The sequence below is a fragment of the Hyla sarda genome, chromosome 9 (genome assembly GCF_029499605.1).
Source record: "Hyla sarda isolate aHylSar1 chromosome 9, aHylSar1.hap1, whole genome shotgun sequence".
In the NCBI taxonomy this organism is placed as follows: Eukaryota; Metazoa; Chordata; class Amphibia; order Anura; family Hylidae; genus Hyla; species Hyla sarda.
In genome coordinates this window covers 99,530,654-99,551,660 of record NC_079197.1, presented here as the reverse complement: position 1 = coordinate 99,551,660, position 21,007 = coordinate 99,530,654, and the positions used below count along the sequence as shown (strand labels likewise).

The 21,007-nt window shown below is 41.0% G+C and overlaps 1 protein-coding gene across 4 annotated transcripts in view; it reads right to left on the bottom strand.

Moving 5' to 3' along the window:
* CHRDL1 (chordin like 1) overlaps positions 1 to 21,007 on the bottom strand; it is a 121,603-nt gene that overhangs the window by 17,675 nt on the left and 82,921 nt on the right. For 3 of the 4 annotated variants that reach the window (XM_056538910.1, XM_056538912.1, XM_056538913.1), the window contains 4 exons: positions 18,180 to 18,247; positions 2,130 to 2,307; positions 1,097 to 1,164; positions 258 to 322 (listed from right to left, as the gene is read on the bottom strand). In XM_056538910.1, coding sequence (XP_056394885.1) covers positions 258 to 322; positions 1,097 to 1,164; positions 2,130 to 2,307; positions 18,180 to 18,247 — 379 coding nt within the window. The remainder of the gene's footprint in view (positions 1 to 257; positions 323 to 1,096; positions 1,165 to 2,129; positions 2,308 to 18,179; positions 18,248 to 21,007) is intronic. The other variant, XM_056538911.1, reaches the window with a different exon arrangement.

Here is a 21,007-nt window from a genome sequence, read left to right as displayed (position 1 = left end):
AAAGCATGTTTGAAACTTAAAACCCCACACTATTACAAACAGATACCTGCAACATTCTATTAATAAACAGGTTGGAAACTTTTATTTGTTCTAAATTCTGTTGCTTAACTCACTCAGTATTGTTCAACACTGTGATGCTTATAGTTGCAGACTAAGTGAAATTACCTAGATTTCTTGAATACTAATAAACTAATGTGTGTTTATTATGTAAGTCACAATTATAAACAAACACCATCTCATTAACCCCTCAAGGATACAGTCCATTTTGACCATAAGGACACAGCCAACATTTTTTGCATTTTTGTTTTTTCCTCCTCGCCTTCTAAAAGACATAACTATTTTAGATTTCCTTCCACAGACCGATATGAGAGCTTGTTTTTTGCATGACCAAGTGTCCTTTGTAATGACATCACTCATTTTACCATATAATGTATACAAAAAAAAAAAATTGGGTGTAGGCAAATTTTGGAGGGTTTTGTTTTCACGCTGCACACTTTAGTTTTCTGAATTTTGTGGGTAAATATAATTAAAATGATACCCATGGTTAGATACTTTTCTATTATTGTACTGCTTTTGAAAAACTACCTATCACTTTCTCATTTTTCCCTATATGGGGCTGTATGAGGGCTCATTTGTGCCATGGTATGTGGAGTTTACTGGTAACACTTTTGCATATATGTGACTTTTTAATTGCTTTTTTGTTCATCGAACAGGATCATTAACATCATATTTTAATAGTTCAGACATTCCAATTCCAAATATGATTAATAATTATTTGATATGCTTTTTAGTGTAAAAAGGGACACTGATCAGTGTCATCGGGAATCTACTTCTCTGGTCTGCTAGAAGGCAGACCAGAGCAGAAGACCCCTGAAGAGCATTGAAGGTAGGTGAGGGGACCTCTGTACACCATCTTGGCTGATCTGATCCCCGCGGTTGTACTGCGGGTGATCCGATCAGCCATTAAAAGCACCGGATTGCTGCAGAAGCTGTGATCACTATTAACCACAGCATCTGAGGGCAGACATCAGCATGATTGCTCACAGAAAATGTCAACAGTACAGACAAAAACATTTTTAATATATAATTTTATAACCTGCATATCCCGCTTAATCAGCAGCAGTAGTCGTCTTCTCCAAACATCTTCTCTAAAATTTCCTAAAGCTGCAAATTAGTTCCAATTACTGCATATCACTAATGTCCAAGTAAGACCATGCTGGCTTTTTTAGCTCTGAATTAAGCTTTTTCCTTTATAGTTACATTTACTCTTCTTGTATGTCTTTACAGTATGGAAAGTTCTCCAGGCAGACATCCCGTGTGCAGCAGGTGCTTCCATAATTCGTCTGTGATTTGATCGCATGTACATGCACTATCCTCATTGACAGGCATGCATTTCGAAGCAGATTCCACTGAAAGAATCTACTGCAGTGTGCACAGAGCAGCAGAATCCCATGGAGGACAATGGATGGCTGCTGCACCTGAATTTCTGCCCAGAATTCCTCCAGGCAGGAATTCCATAGTGTGCAAGGTGCCCTTTAAATCCCAGTTATATGGCATCCTGTGTCCGCTATTTTAAAATACTATGGGCAAGAATACACCTTTCTAAGTGAAGTACTCCCTCTTATATCTACCCATTATGTATTGTAGGTGATAAGTTTGTATAAGCTGGACTCTAAATATATAGCTTACATTAATCATGTTTTTTTGTCCTTGTCTGCATAGTCTATTACAAATGTATTACCTGTACACATTTTATAATTTACAACAACATAAAAGATGATAGTTGCACAGATAGATGCACAGATTGGAGGAGATTTGTAAAACCTGCGTAGAGGAAAAGTGGCACATAACATAAGAACCAATCAGATCACTTATTTCATTTTCAGAGGCCTTTATACAAATGAAAGAAGCAATCTGATTGGCTGCTATGGACAACTGGACCACTCCTTCTCTACACAGTTTTTGATAAATCTCGATTATTTTATGCTGACCCTGCATAAAAAATGCATACATAAAATAAGTAGTTAAACATAAACTTCTTTTCTTTGTCATATGGATCAATACAAATTCAATGCAAAAAGTGCTACATTTAAATAATAAAAACGTTACATTATTAAGTTGTGGTATACCTTTCCCATGCTTGTGACTGTGGTTTATGACTATCTGTACAATAGTTCCTGAGGCTTGTTGGGGGTCAGCGACTACTCGGCGGTTACTTCTTGTACTGGGGTGTTTGGGGAAGCTTATGGCCTGTCTCAAAGCACTTGAGCCGGATGAATGGTCATAGGAGCGCTGATAAGAATGCCGCTGTATAAATGCAAATACAATGAAAAAAATTCTTATAATTCTCTACTAATAATTTACCTCACTATTATAACTAAATACTAGCTAAGTACCTGGCGCTACTAGGTTTTTCCTACCTTACCCTTGTAGGGGAAAAGCAACAAAGGAGGAAGCTTTTGTCATCATATCCTGTCCCAAAATCCTGACCCCATATCCCCTCCTCATATCCTGACCCCAAATCCCCTCCTCATATTCCGATCTCATCTCCTGTCCTCATATTTTGTTCTCATATCCTGTCCCCATATTCCGACCCCATATCCAGTCCCCATATCCTGTCCCCATATCCCTTCCCCATATGCCGTCCTCATATCCCGTCCCCATATTCCGACCCTATATCCCGTCCCCATATCCAGTCCCCATATCCCGTCCCCATATCCCGACCTCATATCCCGTCCTCATATCCCGTCCTCATATCCTGACCTCATATCCCGACCTCATATCCCGTCCTCATATCCCGACCTCATATCCATCCCCATAGCTAATCCTCATTTCTAATCCTCATATCCTGTCCTCAGGTGGGGCTGCGTTGTGGTAAAGATATTGTAAGCTGAAAATAAAAGGGGTGTGGCTTATAGGTGGGCATGTCTTTGTGAGATGGGGTGTGGCTTACCAGCCGGACTGACACATTCACCAAGAGATGCAGAGCGGATCTTGTGGAGTAAGGCACCAGAAGTCCTATATACTTTCATGGGACTTGAAACAAAAACCCCAACCTTCACATATGGGGACAGGTTAGGGGTTGATTTAACTATTATATATTTTTATTTGACATATAAGTAACATGTGACCAAGTATTATCGGAATATGTCCAGCTGTTTGGAAATTATGAAGTAACATCTAAGGGTAAGGGTTAAATTATCCTATGTTTGTTGTTGACATATAAGTAAGGCCCCTTTCATACTATAAAATTACTCCATTTTAAAGATCCGTTCGAAGTTTTGTCTGAAAATTGGCTGTAAAACAGCAGTTACAAAATCCTATACGGCATGCACTAATTCTCCCGTTACTATCGCCCGTAACAAAATAACTGCTGTTATTAATAACGGGCGATAACGGTTAAAGCAGGTATTAGAAAAATCCCATAGACTATAAAGGGATTTTCTAACTGCCGTATAGGATTTTGGAACTGCCGTTTTACAGCCGATTTTCAGACGGAACTTTGAACAGATCTTTAAAACAGAGTAATATTGTAGTGTGAAAGAAGCCTAACATGTGTGCCAAGTTTCATGTTAATATCTTTAGCGGTTTGGATGTGATGCTGGAACATACACACACACACACACACACACACATACATACACACACACATTGGGGCACATGTTTCAAAGATTTTACCCCTGTTTTGTGTTAACATTTTTGCGCAAAATTGTGCGCAAGCTGTTTTTTTTGTGTCTTTTTTTTTTTTTTGCGCACATTCTGGTGGACCATTTCCTCCAGATGTGTAGGTTTCGGTGTACCTTGGAGTGACAAATTTAGTATGCACGAATTTATTAACTGCATTCATTTCATTTACCTGCAGAAATCTTGCGCAATTACCATATTTTTAACGCAAAAATATGCCATCTTGGACTGCACGTAGCAAGATGCTCTAAATCATCGATTCCATTTTTCAAAGAGTGGATTGAGGAGATTACTATATTTGCCCGCAATTTATGAAACTCATTGCGCTTGATTGATAAATTTAGCTCTTCTGCGCATAATTTAGAATTCGGCAAAAGGGGTAAACGGCTTCTACCATACACAAATAATGATACATGTCCCCATTGAGTTTTATATATATAGATGTAAAGGGGCTGTCCAAGATTGCTTTCTTCCAGGAGTACTCTCTACAGGTTGAGTGAGGTATTTTAGTTTATCCCTATTCAATGGGGCTGATCTGCAGTGTCAGGCACAGACCATGTGCCAGTATTGTGCTGTTCCTTAAAAAAAAAAAAACAAAAAAAAAACCTTTTTTTTTTTTTACTGAATTTATTGTGATGTACGTACACAACAGAAGAAATGAAAAACAGATGAAGGAGATTACGGTATCCCGACCGGCACGCCAGGCACAACATGTAAACCTAGTACTGTAGAATCAGGACATCACAATGTCAGTAGTAGTGTTGCTCACGAATATTCGCAATTCGAATATTATTCGCGAATATCGCATATTCGCGAATTCGCGAATTTCGCGAATATAGCGCTATATATTCGTAATTACGAATATTTTTTTTTTTTTTTTTTTTCTCTTCACAGTACACATCACAGTGATCATCCCTCTCTGCTTCCAGCTTGTGTGGTGTAAAGAAGGCTCTAATACTACTGTGAGAGACTGGTGCGCGAAAATTCGCATATACGAAAATTCGCATATGCTAATTTTCGCATATGCGAATTTTAACGGAAGTTAATTTTGTATGGGCTAATATTCACATATGCTAGAATATAACGAATATTCGCGAATATATGACGAATATTTATCCATATATTCGCGAATATTCGCGAATTCGAATATGGCCTATGCCGCTCAACACTAGTCAGTAGTAGTACAACCATTAAAAGATAACCAACCACTACAGTGGGAACTGGGGACACTTATGTCAACTAAATAAAGACAGAACAGACAAAGACAGACTCACGACAAAAGGACAAACAAACAAACAACACTCGCTAGGCTAACACCAAGGACGGGAAGGGGTAAGAGAGGACAAAAGGGCTAGATACGAAAATAGGGATATACATGATACTAATAGAGGAGAGGGATCATGGCGAAGATGACTGCAATTGGTCTCTCAAGGCCAGAAAGCGGGAAGCAGCACACCATGGGGCCAAAATTTTATGAAATTTAGTAGGTTCTTACGGTGCATATAGACTAGATATTCATAATTAACTCCTGACCGAGCAAATTTTGATTTCTGGCACATGTTTTTTTCCTCCTTACATTCTAAGACCCATAACTTTTTTGTTTTTCAACTGACAAAGTTGTATTAGGACTTATTTTCTGCGTGACAAGTTGGACTTTCCAATGATTCACCTTTTTTATCATACAATATATTACAAAGCCAGAAAAAAAATTATATGCAGGGCAAAATTTAATAAAAATGGAATTGCACAATTTTGTAGGGAAATAATTTTTTCGGAGTTCAAAATATGGTAAATCTGACATTAAATATTTATTCTATGGGTCAGTACAATTCCAATGATGCCAAACTTGAATAATTTTTGTTTCGTTTTATTGTTAACTATAACTTTTTTTCTTTTTCCACCTACAGAGCTATTTTAGGGTTTGCTTTTTGCACCATGCGCTGTCTTTTTTTACGGTACCACTTTTGTGTAGTTCTGTAATGTAACCAAAAATCTGCAATATTGGTGTTTGGAATTTTTTTTTTTCACGTTAAGTCATTCACCATGCAGGATCAGAAACATAATAATGTAATAGTTCGGACAATTACGCACGCAGCAATTATCAAATATGTGTATTTTTTATTTGTTTATACAGTGTTTTATTTAAAAAATGTATAAAGGGGGATGATTTGAATTTTTGTTTGGGAAGGGATTTTTTTAAAATATTTTTTAAAGAATGTTTTACCTTTTTTAATACACATTTTTGCCCCCGCAGGGGCCTATCATAAGCCATCATCAGATGGCTTACATAGATCAATGTAATGCTATTGCATTACACTTCTGTGATCTGTGTAGATCATGGTATTTAACCTGTTAAATTATGGACCTCGGCGCAATCACTGAGGTCCGTCATTACCGGCAGATGTCAGCTGCTGTCTGCCCACCCGTCCCATGACGTACATGTATGTCATGGGTCGGGACGCTGTTAAAAACAGTGTTCACCAGTGACTTCCAGCTTAAAATTGTTGGAGCCCTAAGGGCCATCCAACGCAAGGCTATGGCCTTGTGAGCAAGAAGCAGCGACTCCCTAAGGAAGACAAGTTCACAGTGCGACCATAGTTCCTCATCAAGTAGACCCAAAATACATAATTTAAGATCTAGGTGTATGGGGTGACTCACTAGCGTACTTAAAAACTGTACAACATCCAGCCAGAAGGCATGGATGTGCGGACAAAACCACATCATGTGCATATAATCTGATCTAGAGGCTCCACAGTTATGGCAACTCACAGACGCACTCCTACCCATTTTAACAAGTCTAACTGGGATCAGACATGTACAATTGAATAAGTCTATTATTAATTGCAGGAGTGACATATAAATGAGAAGAGAGAGCATCACTCCAGTCCTCCTCAGTTATGTCTGACACAATATTCTTTCAACGAGATTCCACTAATAAAGAATCCCCTGTCATTTAAGCATCTAACAATGTAGTATACAGAGCAGAAATGAGACCTCCAGGGCCCTGAGACCTATAAGCCACTATCATAGGGAAACGGAAGAACAGCATGGAGGAGGCAGAAAACTGAATGGAAAATGAGTCTCGGAACTGAAGATATTTATAAAAGGAGTGCCTGGGAAGCCCTTTATCATCTTCAAAATACCAAAATTGTCTAAACCCTTTCTCGTCAAACAAATCACCCAAGGTAAGGACCTCCAAAACTGTGGCTCCAAGGCAGCAGAGAAGTAAGGTAGCAGAGGGTCAGATCAAACTGCACATCCAGCATATTGTCAGAGTATTCAAGCTATTTCTTTGCTATCTTCCAAACATGAGCCGCCAGCTTGTGCAAAGGTAACCACGAGCCATAGGAGCCCATCCCGCCCTCCAGGACTGGCCACAAGGGGGTAAGATTCAGATGATGAGCTAGGTGATGTTCACTATTCGAGAGAGCACTTGTATGCACCCAATGTTGAAGATATGAGTTGGCCCATAAATCAGGGAGGGACATGCCACCCTGCCACCTAGAGCGTTGCAGTATGGAGAGTTTAAGCTTAGATCTGTTATTATCCCAACTAAAACTCAGGAAGAGGGCATGCAGTTGTTAAAAGAATGCAACAGGTACAGGAGCCAAGGCATTTTCAAGCATGTACAGGCATTTGGTAAGGATCACAATTTTAAAGAGATTGATTCAGCTCGCCACAGAAAGCGGCAAGGACGCCCCCACAAAAAATTTCTCTCTAATAAAGGAGAAAAGGGGTAGGGTGTTGGAGAATTTGTAGCGCAAGAGGTTCAATTGCCAGAGCAAAGAGTAAGGGCCCTGCCGTGTGCCTCTAGCTTATGAAAAGTAGGAAGATAGAGCACCGTTAACTGCAACTTGAGCCCTCGGAGAACTATATAAAATGGAAATCCACTTAATGATCTTCGGCCCAAAACCAAAACGGCACAATACCTCCAAGAGGAACGGCCATTCTATGGAATCGAAGGCCTTAGCAGCATCTAAAGATGCCGTAGCCCAGTTCTCGCAACCAGCCACACCCAATTGAGTAAGTACTTGAGCCCTCCGAATGTTCTCAGAGGTAGAGCGCCCTGGCATAAAGCCAGACTGATCTCAGTGTATAATTTCCAGAATTACCTTATTAAGCCGAGTAGCTAGCATTTTGGTGAGTATTTTATAGTCTAGGTTAAGGAGCGAAATAGGATGGAAGGAGTCACAATCAAGTGGGTCTTTGTCTTATTTTAGTATAACTACAATAGAGGCATCATAAAAAGAATCAGGCAGTTTACCCGCAGCAAAAGCTGCTTTGTACATGGACAACGGACATGAAGCCAACTGCTCCCTGTACTGTTGATATATCTCCACTGGAAGCCCATCGGGGCCCGGTGACTTTCCTCTCGCTAAGGCACCAATGGTATCAGTCAGCTCCTCTATAGTAAAGTCCAGTTCCAGTAGGGCACTACCATCAGAGAAGAGTCTAGGAAAGGTAATGGAATCAAGAAAAGAAGACAAAGCACTAGAATAGGTGGCTTAGAAAGAGTACAGATCAGCATAGAACCTAGTGAATCTCTGAACAATCTGTGAGTTCCTAGTCAGAATCGTCACGTCAGTGTCTCGTATACGTAAAACAGCAGGGGATCGTGAGTTCTGATGAATCAGACAGGCCAGCAGCTTAATAGATTAATTCAGCAACTCAAAGGACAGTTGTCTATTAAAAAACTGTTTGCAAGATGCCTTTTCCTGTAGGCAATGGAGGTACTATCGCCCCGCAAGCAGCCACACATCCTTCTGTGTGTCCGAACACCACTCCGCCAGCTTGTTCTACTCCCGCACCTCCTCCCGCTTAAGAAAAGAAATAGCAGATTGTAAGCACCCATGTAAAAACGCCTTGGCAATCTCCCAAACCACTAAGGGAGCCTCCGAATCTCTGTCAGCAGACATAAACATCTGATGTTGAACGGGGATACCATCATGAGAACCCAATATCGACAACCATTATGGGTTAAAGTGCCAGCAGTGCTCAACTGGGGAGCCCTGCATATCTAGAGTAAGCAATAAAGGAGAGTGATCGGACACTCCACGTGTAACATACGTCATTGCTCTAACCTGAGTAATCAATAGCGTATTACCGAACATGAAATCAATCCTCGATAGAGAATCCCAACTAGTAGCATGGCAGGAGTATGTACGTAAATGTGGATACAAGTGTCTATAAACATCCACCTATCCTAATTCCAAGAGAAGAGCTGCCAATGGGGTAGGGGATGACCAGGAGACCATGGCAGAGCCATATCTATCTAAGCGGGGGTCAAGGACAGTATTAAAATCACCCATACAAAGGATTCTAGCATCACGGAAAGGACACAGCGAACACAACTGCCAAGTAAAGCACCATAAGAGAACCCAGAGGAGTCGTGTAGATGCCCAAGAGTACATAAGGTGAATTGTCAATCAAGGCAAAAATAAAGGCATAACGCCCGTCAATGTCTACTTGGGTTTGGCCCACCTCCCATTTCAGCGACTTGTGTACCAGGAAGGAGACTCCACTAGAATAAGAGGAGCAACAGGAATGCAATGTCCACTGCATTCGATGCAACCAGCGGATGGAGTCAAATGTCAGGTATGTCAGGTGGGACTATACTTACAGATAGTAGCATAGACCATGGAACTATTACGTGGGCAGCCCAGACCCCGTACATTCCAAGAAAGGCACTTCAAGGTAGCCATGGGTGTATCTGGTAGGCACTAAAGGAGAAACTATATAAATAGAGAAAAGGGAGGGAAGGCATCCCATCCAGTAAAAGAATGAGAAAAATAACATATGGGTAGCCCAGCGAGCACAAAAACAGACAAGAAGGCTGACAGGACAACACCAGACAAAACAGAAAAAATGCAAAAACACATGTAAACATAAGTAAAGTGGCAATATCTACAGATCAAAATCTGCAGATACAACTAGTAGTAATAATACCGGGGATGAGTCTGTGCTTAGTAGAAAATGAATAAAAATAGGGAGACTCCCAGAAACTTATAATAAACAATAAAGAATTATTAACAATAAAGCGGGGACCATCATAGCTCAGATTGACATAACATATAGAAATGCACGGCAGTATAAAATAAAAATAAAGTAATTCAGTCATTCACACACCCCCTCCCTCACCCCAAAACACCCCCAGCAAACCTTAAATACCCCTCCCGGCCCAAAGACCACAACCGCCCACCCCCACCTGGACACATCTATAAAGGAGGAGAGACCAAGGGCTCAAAGCAAGGACCAGGGCAGAGAAAAAGGGGAGGGGGGGGAAGAGGGTGAAGAAAATAAGAAAAAAAGGGGGGGGGAGTAGGGAAAGGGACACAGAGGGCTAGAAAACCTGGAAAATAAGAGGGGGGAGCAAGGGCGAGGAAGAAAGCTAGTAAGGAGAAAAGCAGGAGCAAGTCCAGGGCTTTGGGGGAGCAGCAAAAGCACACAGGGAAAACAGAGTACTCACAACTGTCTTGGTTCGGCTACTCCAGATGGTAAAGTCCCAGTGAGCTCAGGAGTACGGGCAAAATGCCCAGCTGAATTGTCAACATGGCCGAAGAACTCCGGTACAAGCGTTCCGAACAGGACAGGCAGTAGCACGGTCTCGGTGCAGCACGGCATCTGGAGGCCCACTCCTCCACTTCTTGTGGTGTTAAGAAAAAGAGGGCCCATTCACCGTCAACCACCCGCAGCCTAGCGGGGTATATTATAGAGTAGGGAACAGCCATCTCCTTTAGCTTATGTTTGACTGCTTGAAAGGTGGCATGCTTCTTTTGCAAGTCAGGCAAGAAGTCTGGAAAGATGGAGACCGAGCAGCCATTTAAGGTGATCTCCGGTAAGCAACCGCAAAGCCAGGTCTTGGCCATTGCAGTTTAGCATATGGGAAAGTAGAGGCTGTGGAGGTGCCCCTGGAGGTAGGGGACGTGTGGGGACATGATGAATGCCTTCTACAGAAAAGGCAGAGGTAAAGGGAGCATCCGGCAAAAGCACCCTCAGCCACCGCTCCACGAAAGGGCCAGGGTCCTGACCCTCGACCCGCTCCGGCAAGCCAACAATCCTGAGATTGTTGCTCTGGAGCCTATTTTCCAAATCGTCTCCCTATTCTTTCCATTGTGAAGCTGTACGGTCAAGAGCCTCAATGGCATCAGTTAGTGGGTTCACACAGTCCTCTACAATGGAGATCTGATCCTCTCCCTGGTGCACCCTGTCCCGCAAGCTGTGGAAGTCTTGCCACAGGAGACCGATGTCGATCTTCACTTCTTCGAGCTTGCTGGTGAGTGAAGTCTTACATGCTGTGATAGCAGTCAGGAGTTGGGCGGAAACTTCCCTGAGGGTAAGGGCCCCAGCCAAGGAGGTAAGGCGCGACAGGTGCCGTGGCAGGAACTCCAGCACTCAGGGCCCGTGAAGAGCCGGCGCCATCTTGAGAGGCCACGCAGACATAGGATTGCAGCTTCGTCTTTAGTCACAGGCATAATAGAGCCAAGGGACCCACTTCGGTTCCAAAGCCTCTGGGGGAAAATCCGGGAGATGAGGATGAGGGTAGGATTTAAGAAAGCATGTGCCCAAAGCGGAGCTATTATATCCAAGGATGAGACCAGTGTATGGAGGGTTAAATCACAAAATGATAAATCCTATAGATCACCATCAGGTGATACAATAATAACCCTTTCTTCCCACACACCAAAACTAAATGTGATTTTTAAAAGTGCAATCTTTATTTCATCCGCACACAATTGTTTAAAACAAACAAGTGCCAATTCCTAAATGCTGGTGACCATTTCTGACCATCCGGTCTAGATAGGGACTCTGGATAATTTCCAATATAGGGTGGCTGCAGGAACAACCATAACCTGAAGAGATCAGGACATTGGCACCTGAATTTAAAACTTTTTACACTGCCCCCCTCGACATATTTCACTACAGATGAAGCTTTATCAAGAGACAAGTGTGCACTGAATTAAAAAAAATGCCGGTCTTGGGGTTATAAAACATCCTGTATGATGTCATTGGAAAAGGAAGTGCATGGGAAAAGAAAATCCGCCAATCATTCTTCTCCAAATAGAGTTGACAGCTGCTATAACTAATAGGAGACAGTCCCGTCCATATATACAAGTGGCTAATTATTTCCATTGTTTATTAAATTCTCCAATGAGAGATGAAAACAATTGATTGACATTAATACAAACCTCTCAGAATGGGATCCAACCCTCTATGACGTGCTTTGCCAACTCTCTATGCGCAGAAAATTTGATTTTCTCCCTAATCACGGAGCGGAGAGATTCAGTCTGCGCATGCGCCGTTATCAGACGCCGCAGTGACAACTTCCGGCTGTGCATACTTCTATGTGCCGGGACTTAGACTCGCAGCGGGATGCGCAGAACGGGTGCGCAGGAACTTAGCTTACGATCCGCGATCTCCACTGATTAAAGGGGTACACCATTGGAAAACTTTTTTTTTTTTTTTAAATCAACTGGTGCCATAAAGTTAAACAGATTTGTAAATTACTTCTATTAAAAAATCTTAATCCTTCCAGTAGTTATTAGCTACTGAATACTACAGAGGAAATTATTTTCTTTTTGGAACACAGAGCTCTCTGCTTACATCACGAGCACAGTGCTCTCTGCTGACATTTCTGTCCATTTTAAGAACTGTCCAGAGTAGGAGAAAATCCCCATAACAAACATATGCTGCTCTGGTCAGTTCCTAAAATGGACAGAGATGTCAGCAGAGAGCACTGTGTTTGTAATTCAGCAGAGAGCACTGTGTTCTAAAAAGAAAATAATTTCCTCTGTGGTATTCAGCAGCTAATAAGTACTGGAAGGATTAATATTTTTTAATAGAACTAATTTACAAATACGTTTAACTTTCTCGCACCAGTTGATTAAAAAAAAAAAAAAAGTTTTCCACCGGAGTACCCCTATATAGAAGGATTCTCCCATTCTGTCCATATCTATATTTGTATAGGTCTGTTTTAATTCTTGAATATACTTAGTTTAAATTAACCTGTTGGATAGAACAAAGAGGCTCTACCGATGTTCTGTATATATCTATGCCAATTCTATTTTTGGTGTAGCTAGATTACATGACACCTATTAGATACAAAAGAGTGTCATGCTCTACCAACAAATTGTATCAAGTCTCACATATAGTAGAGGCTATGTCTAGGAGCTCAATCGCACCCATGGTAGGGTAAAAATGTATAGACTATATATAGAGCTAGAAATGGTTTTTTTTTTTTTGCCAAATGAGTGGAGTGAATTATATAGCTTTTCCAAAAGAAAAACTGTCCATACTTACCAACTCCACATTTTCACCACTTCCCTTAGATGCTACTGTTTATAATAGATTAATTTAGCCAAGAGCGTATTTAAAAAAAAAAAATAATATATATATATATATATATATATATATATATATATGTATATGATAATGCACAACATTATCAAGAAGTTTGCAACCCATGGCACTGTAGCTAATCTCCCTGGGCATGGACAGAAGAGAAAAACTGATGAAAGGTGTCAACACAGGATAGTCTGGATGGTGGATAAGCAGTCCGAAACAAGTTCCAAAGATTTTCAAGCTGTCCTGCAGGTTCAGAGAGCATCACAGTCAGCGAGAATTATCCGTCGACATTTAAATGAAATTAAATGCTATGGCAGGAGACCCAGGAGGACCCCACTGCTGACACAGAGACAGAAAAAAGCAAGACTATATTTTGCCAAAATGAACTTGAGTAAGCCAAAATCCTTCTGGGAAAACTTCAGAGATCTTAGGTATTCTAGCAGGAAAATGAAACCAAACATATGTTAAAAAGCACCAAGAAAAGGATGGCAACAAAGCGCTAGAGAGTTCTGAAGTGGCCAGCTAAGAGTTGAGATCTAAATCCCATTGAACACCTGTGGAGAGATCTTAAAATTGCTGTTGGGAAAAGGCACCCTTCCAATAAGAGAGACCTGAAGCAGTTTGCAAAGGAAGAGTGTCTAACATTCCGGCTGAGAGGTGTAAGAAGCTTATTGATGGTTATAGGAAGTGACTGATTTCAGTTATTTTTTCCAAAGGGTGTGCAAGCAAATATGAAGTTAAGGGTGGCAATAATTTTGTCCAGCCCATTTTTGGAGTTTGGTGTGACATTATGTCCAATTTGCTTTATTCCTCCCTTTTTTGGTTTAGTTTCAATACACACAAAGGGAATAAATATGTGTATAGCAAAAAATGTGTTACTTCAATCCTTTTCTGTGAGAAATACTTAATTTTCTTGAAAAATTTCAGGGGGGCGAACATTTACTGCCATGACTGTATATGTGGAGTGCAAGGACATAAAATTGATGATATTCATAGTGTCATAAATATTCTTTCACTGATATTATCATTACATCTCCACCATTACCAACTGGTTATTAGATGATGTTTACCCAATCAAGAGACAATATTTTCGAATTTTCAAATAATTGATCATGTAGATGATTAGGAATAGATTTAGGTCACCAACAAGATCTGATAATAGTTTTTTTGGGGTCACCACCAAGATCTGGTAAGTATTTATATAATTTAGAATGATTTTGTTAAGGGAGAATAGGAACCCATATGTTGTATGGTTTTTGTCAGATCAATTTATATAACAATGGTCCAATTACTTTCGTGTCATATGTAAAGATGACTAATTGGACATACTCCTAAGAATTTTCAGGCACATTAGAGCAAAAATTCCCTGTGATATATTTAACGGTACGTGTGCTTAACAAAAAACCTTGTTCACTATGTGTGATTTTGTATTGGATTGATTATATATATATATCAGGCAGGTATTTTAGATAAAGGCACTGAAGGTGAATCCCTCATTGAGCCCTTGGGGAGACAAGGATTTCAACCTATGAATCCATTTTGCCTCTTCGCGTAAAAACTTCTTGTCCAAATTTCCACGCCTAGGCCCAAGTCGAGGTTTGGCAATACCATAAAATCGAAGACTCGGCATGTCCCCTTTATGATGGACGGCAAAATGTCTTGCCAAAGGTGGTTATAGCAGCTGTCAACTCTACTTGGAGAAGAATGATTGGCAGATTTTTTCCTCATGCACTTCCTTTTCTGTGACATCATACAGGAGGTGTTATAACCCCAAGACTGGTGTTTTTTAATTCAGTTCCTGCTTGCCTCTTGATAAAGCTACATCTGTAGCAAAACATGTTGAGGGGGCCATGTAAAAAGTTTAAAATTCAGGTGCCAATGTCCTGATCTCTCCAGGTTAGGGTTGTTCCTGCAGGCACTCTTTATTAGAGATCATACAGAGTCACTATCTAGACCAAAGCGTAGCTAAAGCACCATGTGGCTGCTCAGTTCAGTGGTCAGGCAATGCCATATTAACCTTCTTTTTCTTGTCCCGGACAGCTCCTTTAACATGAAATAGCAATTAGTGTAGCAGTAGTGATGTTGCTGCTACTATTATGGGGAGAACAAATATAGCTTACTGTGTTAGGAACAAATATTTAAAAAAATAAATATGTGGGGGATAAGTCAGTTTTTCCATCTTCTATCCCCCCATCCCAGCAGTATATATATATATACAGGGCTGTGTAGCTGCAGACCCGTCTACCACCAAGAGTGCCCGCAGTCGGCAAGTGAGCATCTGAACTGGACCATGAAGCAATGGTAGAAGGTTGCCTATTTGTCAGGGACTGAACAGGGGACAGGGAGAGTGAGCCCTAAACTGACCATAAAGCCAATCTCCCTGCCTACTTGCCCATCCACCCTAAACAGTGGATCGACAACTAGGCGCCGGTCCCTCCCTGAGCTAAAGTGCAGTGGCCTTAAAACATAGATAGTAGATTAAAAGCTCAAACAAAGAGTGTTTCACCAAAAGCTCCATAGCAGCATGTCAAGCATGATAGCAGCAAGAAAGGATGTCAGGAAGTCAATATGTAATCACCAGCCCAGCTAGACTGAGCTCACCTTATGTAGACACACCCTAAGAGCTATTGAATAGAAAGCCAAAGGCTTTAACTATTCCCTGACCGGGGAACATATCACTGTTAAAACACAACCAAATTCAATAGCCATGTCTGAACACAGACCAAGACAGACATTACACTACCCCCCCCCCCCATTTAATGAGGGGCCTCCGGACCCTCATAAAAACACAAACAAGCAAAAAAAACATACCAAATATTAAAAAATAAAAAATAAATACCTGGGCTCCACGATTGCCACCTGGACGCAGATGCTTGGCTCCGGAACGGAGGTACAAAATACTGCAGTCTCCAGGATTGGCCGAATAAATCCTTGCATCCGGTCCACTTCAACAGAATACAGGAGCAAAAAAAAACAAAAAAAGGGGCACCAGAGCAAGTTGGCTGGCTGGTTATTCTGTCAGTGACCAACCAGGGGACAGGGAGAGTGAGCCCTAAACTGACCCTAAAACCACTCTCCCTGCCTACTTGCCCATCCACCCGAAACGGTAGATCAAAAACTGGGCGCCAGTCCCTCCCTGAGCTAAAGTACAGTGGCCTTAAAAACACATACTAATAAACAGTCGGTCACAAGCCAGAAACATAACAGGAACATAGAACTCTATAATAACTGGACTCAGATAACATACACAAAATAGATTAAGTTCAGAGGACACAGATCAATGAGCAGCGCAGAGGACACTATAGACCAATGGTGCAGAACCGAGGAATACACTAGCTAAGTGATAATGTACTCTATGATCAGTGCATGTACAAAAACTCCAAAGATCTGAATTCAAGAACTAATAAACAAATAGAGTTCAAAACACCAGACAAGGCAAGCGGATGAGTCAACATGGACTCCAGAAACAAACAGGAATATACAATCCCCCAGAAAACCTCCAGTAGGCACAGGAATGTCTTGACACTAAAACTCATTCTCCCAGAGTCCAGGATGGAGCACAGAGATATCTTGAATTAATTCTCAATTCCCCAGAGGTAAACGGGATCTATGGCTAAACCGAAATAATCACAATCCCTAAACCTCCCGTAGACAAAGGAATGAATCTCCCTGAGTCCCCATGGACTGGTAACAGGGATACCTAGTTACAACTCAGAAAAACGGATATAACAGGATATAATTAAAGAACACAGGAATAATCGCAATCCCTCAGAACCTCCAGTAGACACAGGATTGTCCCCATGGAGCCGTAACAGGGATGCCTAGATACAGAAACACAAATAGCGGAAACAAGAGGAAACACAGTGTGAACAGATACATAGCAGAAAGGACATACAAATCCTAAAACCGACTATACTAACATGGATTAAAATCTATTGAGAGCATGCTATCTAACCATGGGTAAAAGCCCAGAACATATCAAAGATAAATGCAAGGTGCATGCTAAAACAGAGATAGTAGATTAAAAGCTCAAACAAGGAGTGTTTCACCAAAAGCTCCATAGCAGCATGTCAAGCATGATAGCAGCAAGACAGGATGTCAGGAAGTCAATATGTAATCACCAGCCCAGAAGTTAGATTGAGCTCACCTTATGTAAACACACTAAGAGCTATTGGATAGAAATCCAAAGGCTTTAACTATTCCCTGACCAGGGAACACATCACTATTAAAAGACAACCAAATCCAATAGCCATGTCTAAACACAGACCAAGACAGACATGACATTATTTTTGTAAATAACATTTTCATTCACATCATGTAGATGATCATTGTGTATCGCCTATGTGGGGAAGGAATCACACTAGAAAGGATCAAGCCAATTAAGACAGTGTGGTGCCCTGAGCAATATATTGCTGGGCACCGTGTGTCCTAGCAGTCATCTAGATGTCACTTTGACATGTTCCAACCACTAAAATGTTGTTGCAAACCTAGTACAAACCTTCATGGCAACAGCTTTCGCTAAGAACATCAGTCTATGTGAGCAATAATAATACAACCTACTACACAAAGAGTTAGGAATGGTTTAAATTACAAAAACATAGTTGATGTGGCCTCCAAAACCTCCAGATCCCAGGGCTGTACTGTTGTAACATGTCTAATCCATGGAGGCCTACCTTGTTAACAAAGGATCTGCTGCTAAGGTTGTGATGGCAGAAACCATAGGATACCTTGTAGAGCCCAAGCATAAAGGAAAAGGGTGGACTTCTCCAAAGCATTATTATTTGGAAACTTACTATGACGTAAATGGATGAATAAAGAAACTGGATACTTATACTCAGCCCTACAAGATTGAGAGTGATTGATTTATTACAATAACGAACAACAGCCCAAGTTCAAAAATAATTATTGTGACTAAACTTGTATCCCCGTAACCTATCTGACAGTGTTAGCAGTTTAATTTATTTTTGTTTATTTATTTATTTATTTTTTTTTATTTTTTTTTGGGGGGGGGGGGGGGGTACAAAACTAATGCAGATTGATATATTCTGGCTGATTGATATATGTATGAGCCATTCAATTATTTCACATTATTTCACACATTAAAACCTCTTGCTCAGACCAAGACAAAATGATGTGTCCCACTATATACTTACTGCTTCTCTGTTAGCCGGTTGTCGAAATGTCTCTGTTTCATGATGCTCAAAAGACAACATCCCATCCCCTATAGAAGGAATAACAAAGAACAAGTCCTTTTTTCAGTGATTCATATATTATGGGAGTAAACCATCATTCGAGTACAATGTTGTAAAATATAAAATATAAAGACTTCATCGATTTTTTTTTTTTTTACATAGAATCAGGAATAAAGTATATAAATCCATAGGAAAACCAAATTGCACCTAAACATGGCCATACACATTTGAAAAATATATAATGGGAAAACTCAACTTCCTCCTGGAACTCCTACTACTACCTCAAAGAAGCCTGTTTGTAAATAGGCAAAGAATCCTTGAAGATAGCAATGCTCTGTAACCTGCTTTGCCTTTTTCAATGTCAAGTATCTTTGAATAGGTTGAAATCCCCTTTCCATTCCTACTGTAAAGCAATTCTGTCTTCTATCTTTAAGAGGAATCTCAGACCAGAAAAAGACCCTTCATAACCCACTCACATATTGTATATTCAGCATATTATTTCGTTAGCGTGGCATGCTCTAGCAGCTTGGTTTGTGGGAAGAGGAGGGGAGATAACAATAGGCATCAATTTCATTATGTATGACCATGTATGACCTCAATATGTATGACCTGCAGGTTTCAGTATGAGAAATAGACCTACATTTATCGAGAAGGTGAATCAGACTCCCTAAGTGACTGCTTGTAAAGGTAAGTTATTGCATTGGTTAGTTTCTGTTAGTTATTTGCATTGGTTAGAAAATCATCTTGTGAGTGCACAAGATCCTCGGTAGTGAGTACGTGGAGGAATAAGTGAGCAAGTGCAGCCTGCTGTATATGTTATTATGGCATAGCAAACTTCAGGTCATATACAGTCTATTGCAAAAGTTTATACATCCCTGACAATTTCCATGATTTTCCTTTATAAATATTTGGGTGTTTGGATCAGTAATTTGGATCAGCATGTATGCAAATGCACGAGGCTAGATATTTCAACAAGACCACAACCCAAAACACTGCTCAAAGTCTATTTTGGCATTTATGCAGAGGAACAAGTAAAATGTTCTGGAATGGGCACCCCAGTCCCCAGACTTGAATATCCTTGAAAACATGTGGGGTTATTGAAGCGGGCTGTCCATGCTTGGCAACTGTCAAGCCTAACAAATTGGAGAAGTTTTGCTAGGAGGAATGGTCCAGAAACCCTTCATCCAGAATCTAGACACTCATTGCAGGCTATTGGAAGTGTCTAGAGGCCATTATTTCTGCTAATGGAGGCTCAACTTTGTTTTGATGCAGATTGCACATTTTCTGTTCATTCAATAAACCTCATTTCACTACAAAAATATTATAGTGTCTTTCAGATATTTGAAAGCTCAAATTTAAATTGCTGATCCAAACACCCAACAATTCATGGCCATAAATGTTGGCACTTTGTAAATTCTTCATGAAAATGAAGTATTTCTCACAGAAAAGGATGCAGTAACACGTTTTGCTATATACATGTTTATTCCCTTTGTGTGTATTGAAACTAAACCAAAAAAGGGAGGAAAAAAGCAAATTGGACATAGTATCACACCAAACTCCAAAAATGGGCAGGACAAAATTATTGGCACCCTTAACTTCATATTTGGTTGCACACCAAAAAGCACACCCAAAAATAACTCAAATCAGTCGCTTCCTATGACCATCAATAAGCTTCTTACACTTCTCAGCCGGAATGTTGGACCACTCTTCCTTTGCAAACTGCTCCAGGTCTCTCTTATTGGAAGGCGCCTTTTCCCAACAGCAATTTTTTAAGATCTCTCCACAGGTGTTCAATGGGATTTAGATCTGGGGTCATTGCTGGCCACTTCAGAACTCTCCAGTGCTTTGCTGCCATCCATTTCTGGGTGCTTTTTGATGTATGTTTGGGGTCATTGTCCTACTGGAAGACCCAAGATCTTGGACGCAAACCCAGCTTTCTGATACTGGGCTGTACGAAGCGACCTAAAATCTGGTGGTAATACTCAGATTTCATGATGCCTTGCACACATTCAAGGCACCCAGTGCCAGAGGCAGCAAAACAACCCCAAAACATCATTGAACCTCCACCATATTTCACTGTAGGTACTGTGTTCTTTTCTTTGTAGGCCTCATTCCATTTTTGGTGAACAGTAGAATGATGAGCTTTATCAAAAAGCTCTATCTTGGTCTCATCTGTCTACAAGACATTTTCCCAGAAGGATTTTGGCTTACTCAAGTTAATTTTGGCAAAATGTAGTCTTGCTTTTTTATGTCTCTGTGTCAGCAGTGGGGTCCTCCTGGGTCTCCTGCCATAGCGTTTCATTTCATTTAAATGTCGACGGATAGTTAGCGCTGACACTGATGCTCCCTGAGCCTGCAGGACAGCTTGAATATCTTTGGAACTTGTTTGGAGATGCTTATCTACCATTCGGACTATCCTGTGTTAACACATGTGTCACGGATCGGCAGGCTGGAGGTGGATCCTCTGTGTCAGAGAGGGTTTGGCGAGGACCGTGTCGGTGGACCGGTTCTAAGTAGCTACTGGTTTTCACCAGAGCCCGCCGCAAAGCGGGATGGTCTTGCAGCGGCGGTAGCAACCAGGTCGTATCCACCGGCAACGGCTCAACCTCTCTGACTGCTGAGATAGGCATGGTACAAGGGATAAGGCAAGAGCAAGGTCGGACGTAGCAGAAGGTCAGGGCAGGCAGCAAGGGTCGTAGTCAGGGGCAACGGCAGGAGGTCTGGAACACGGGCTAGGAACAAACAAGGGATACGCTTTCACTAGGCACAAGGGCAACAAGATCTGGCCA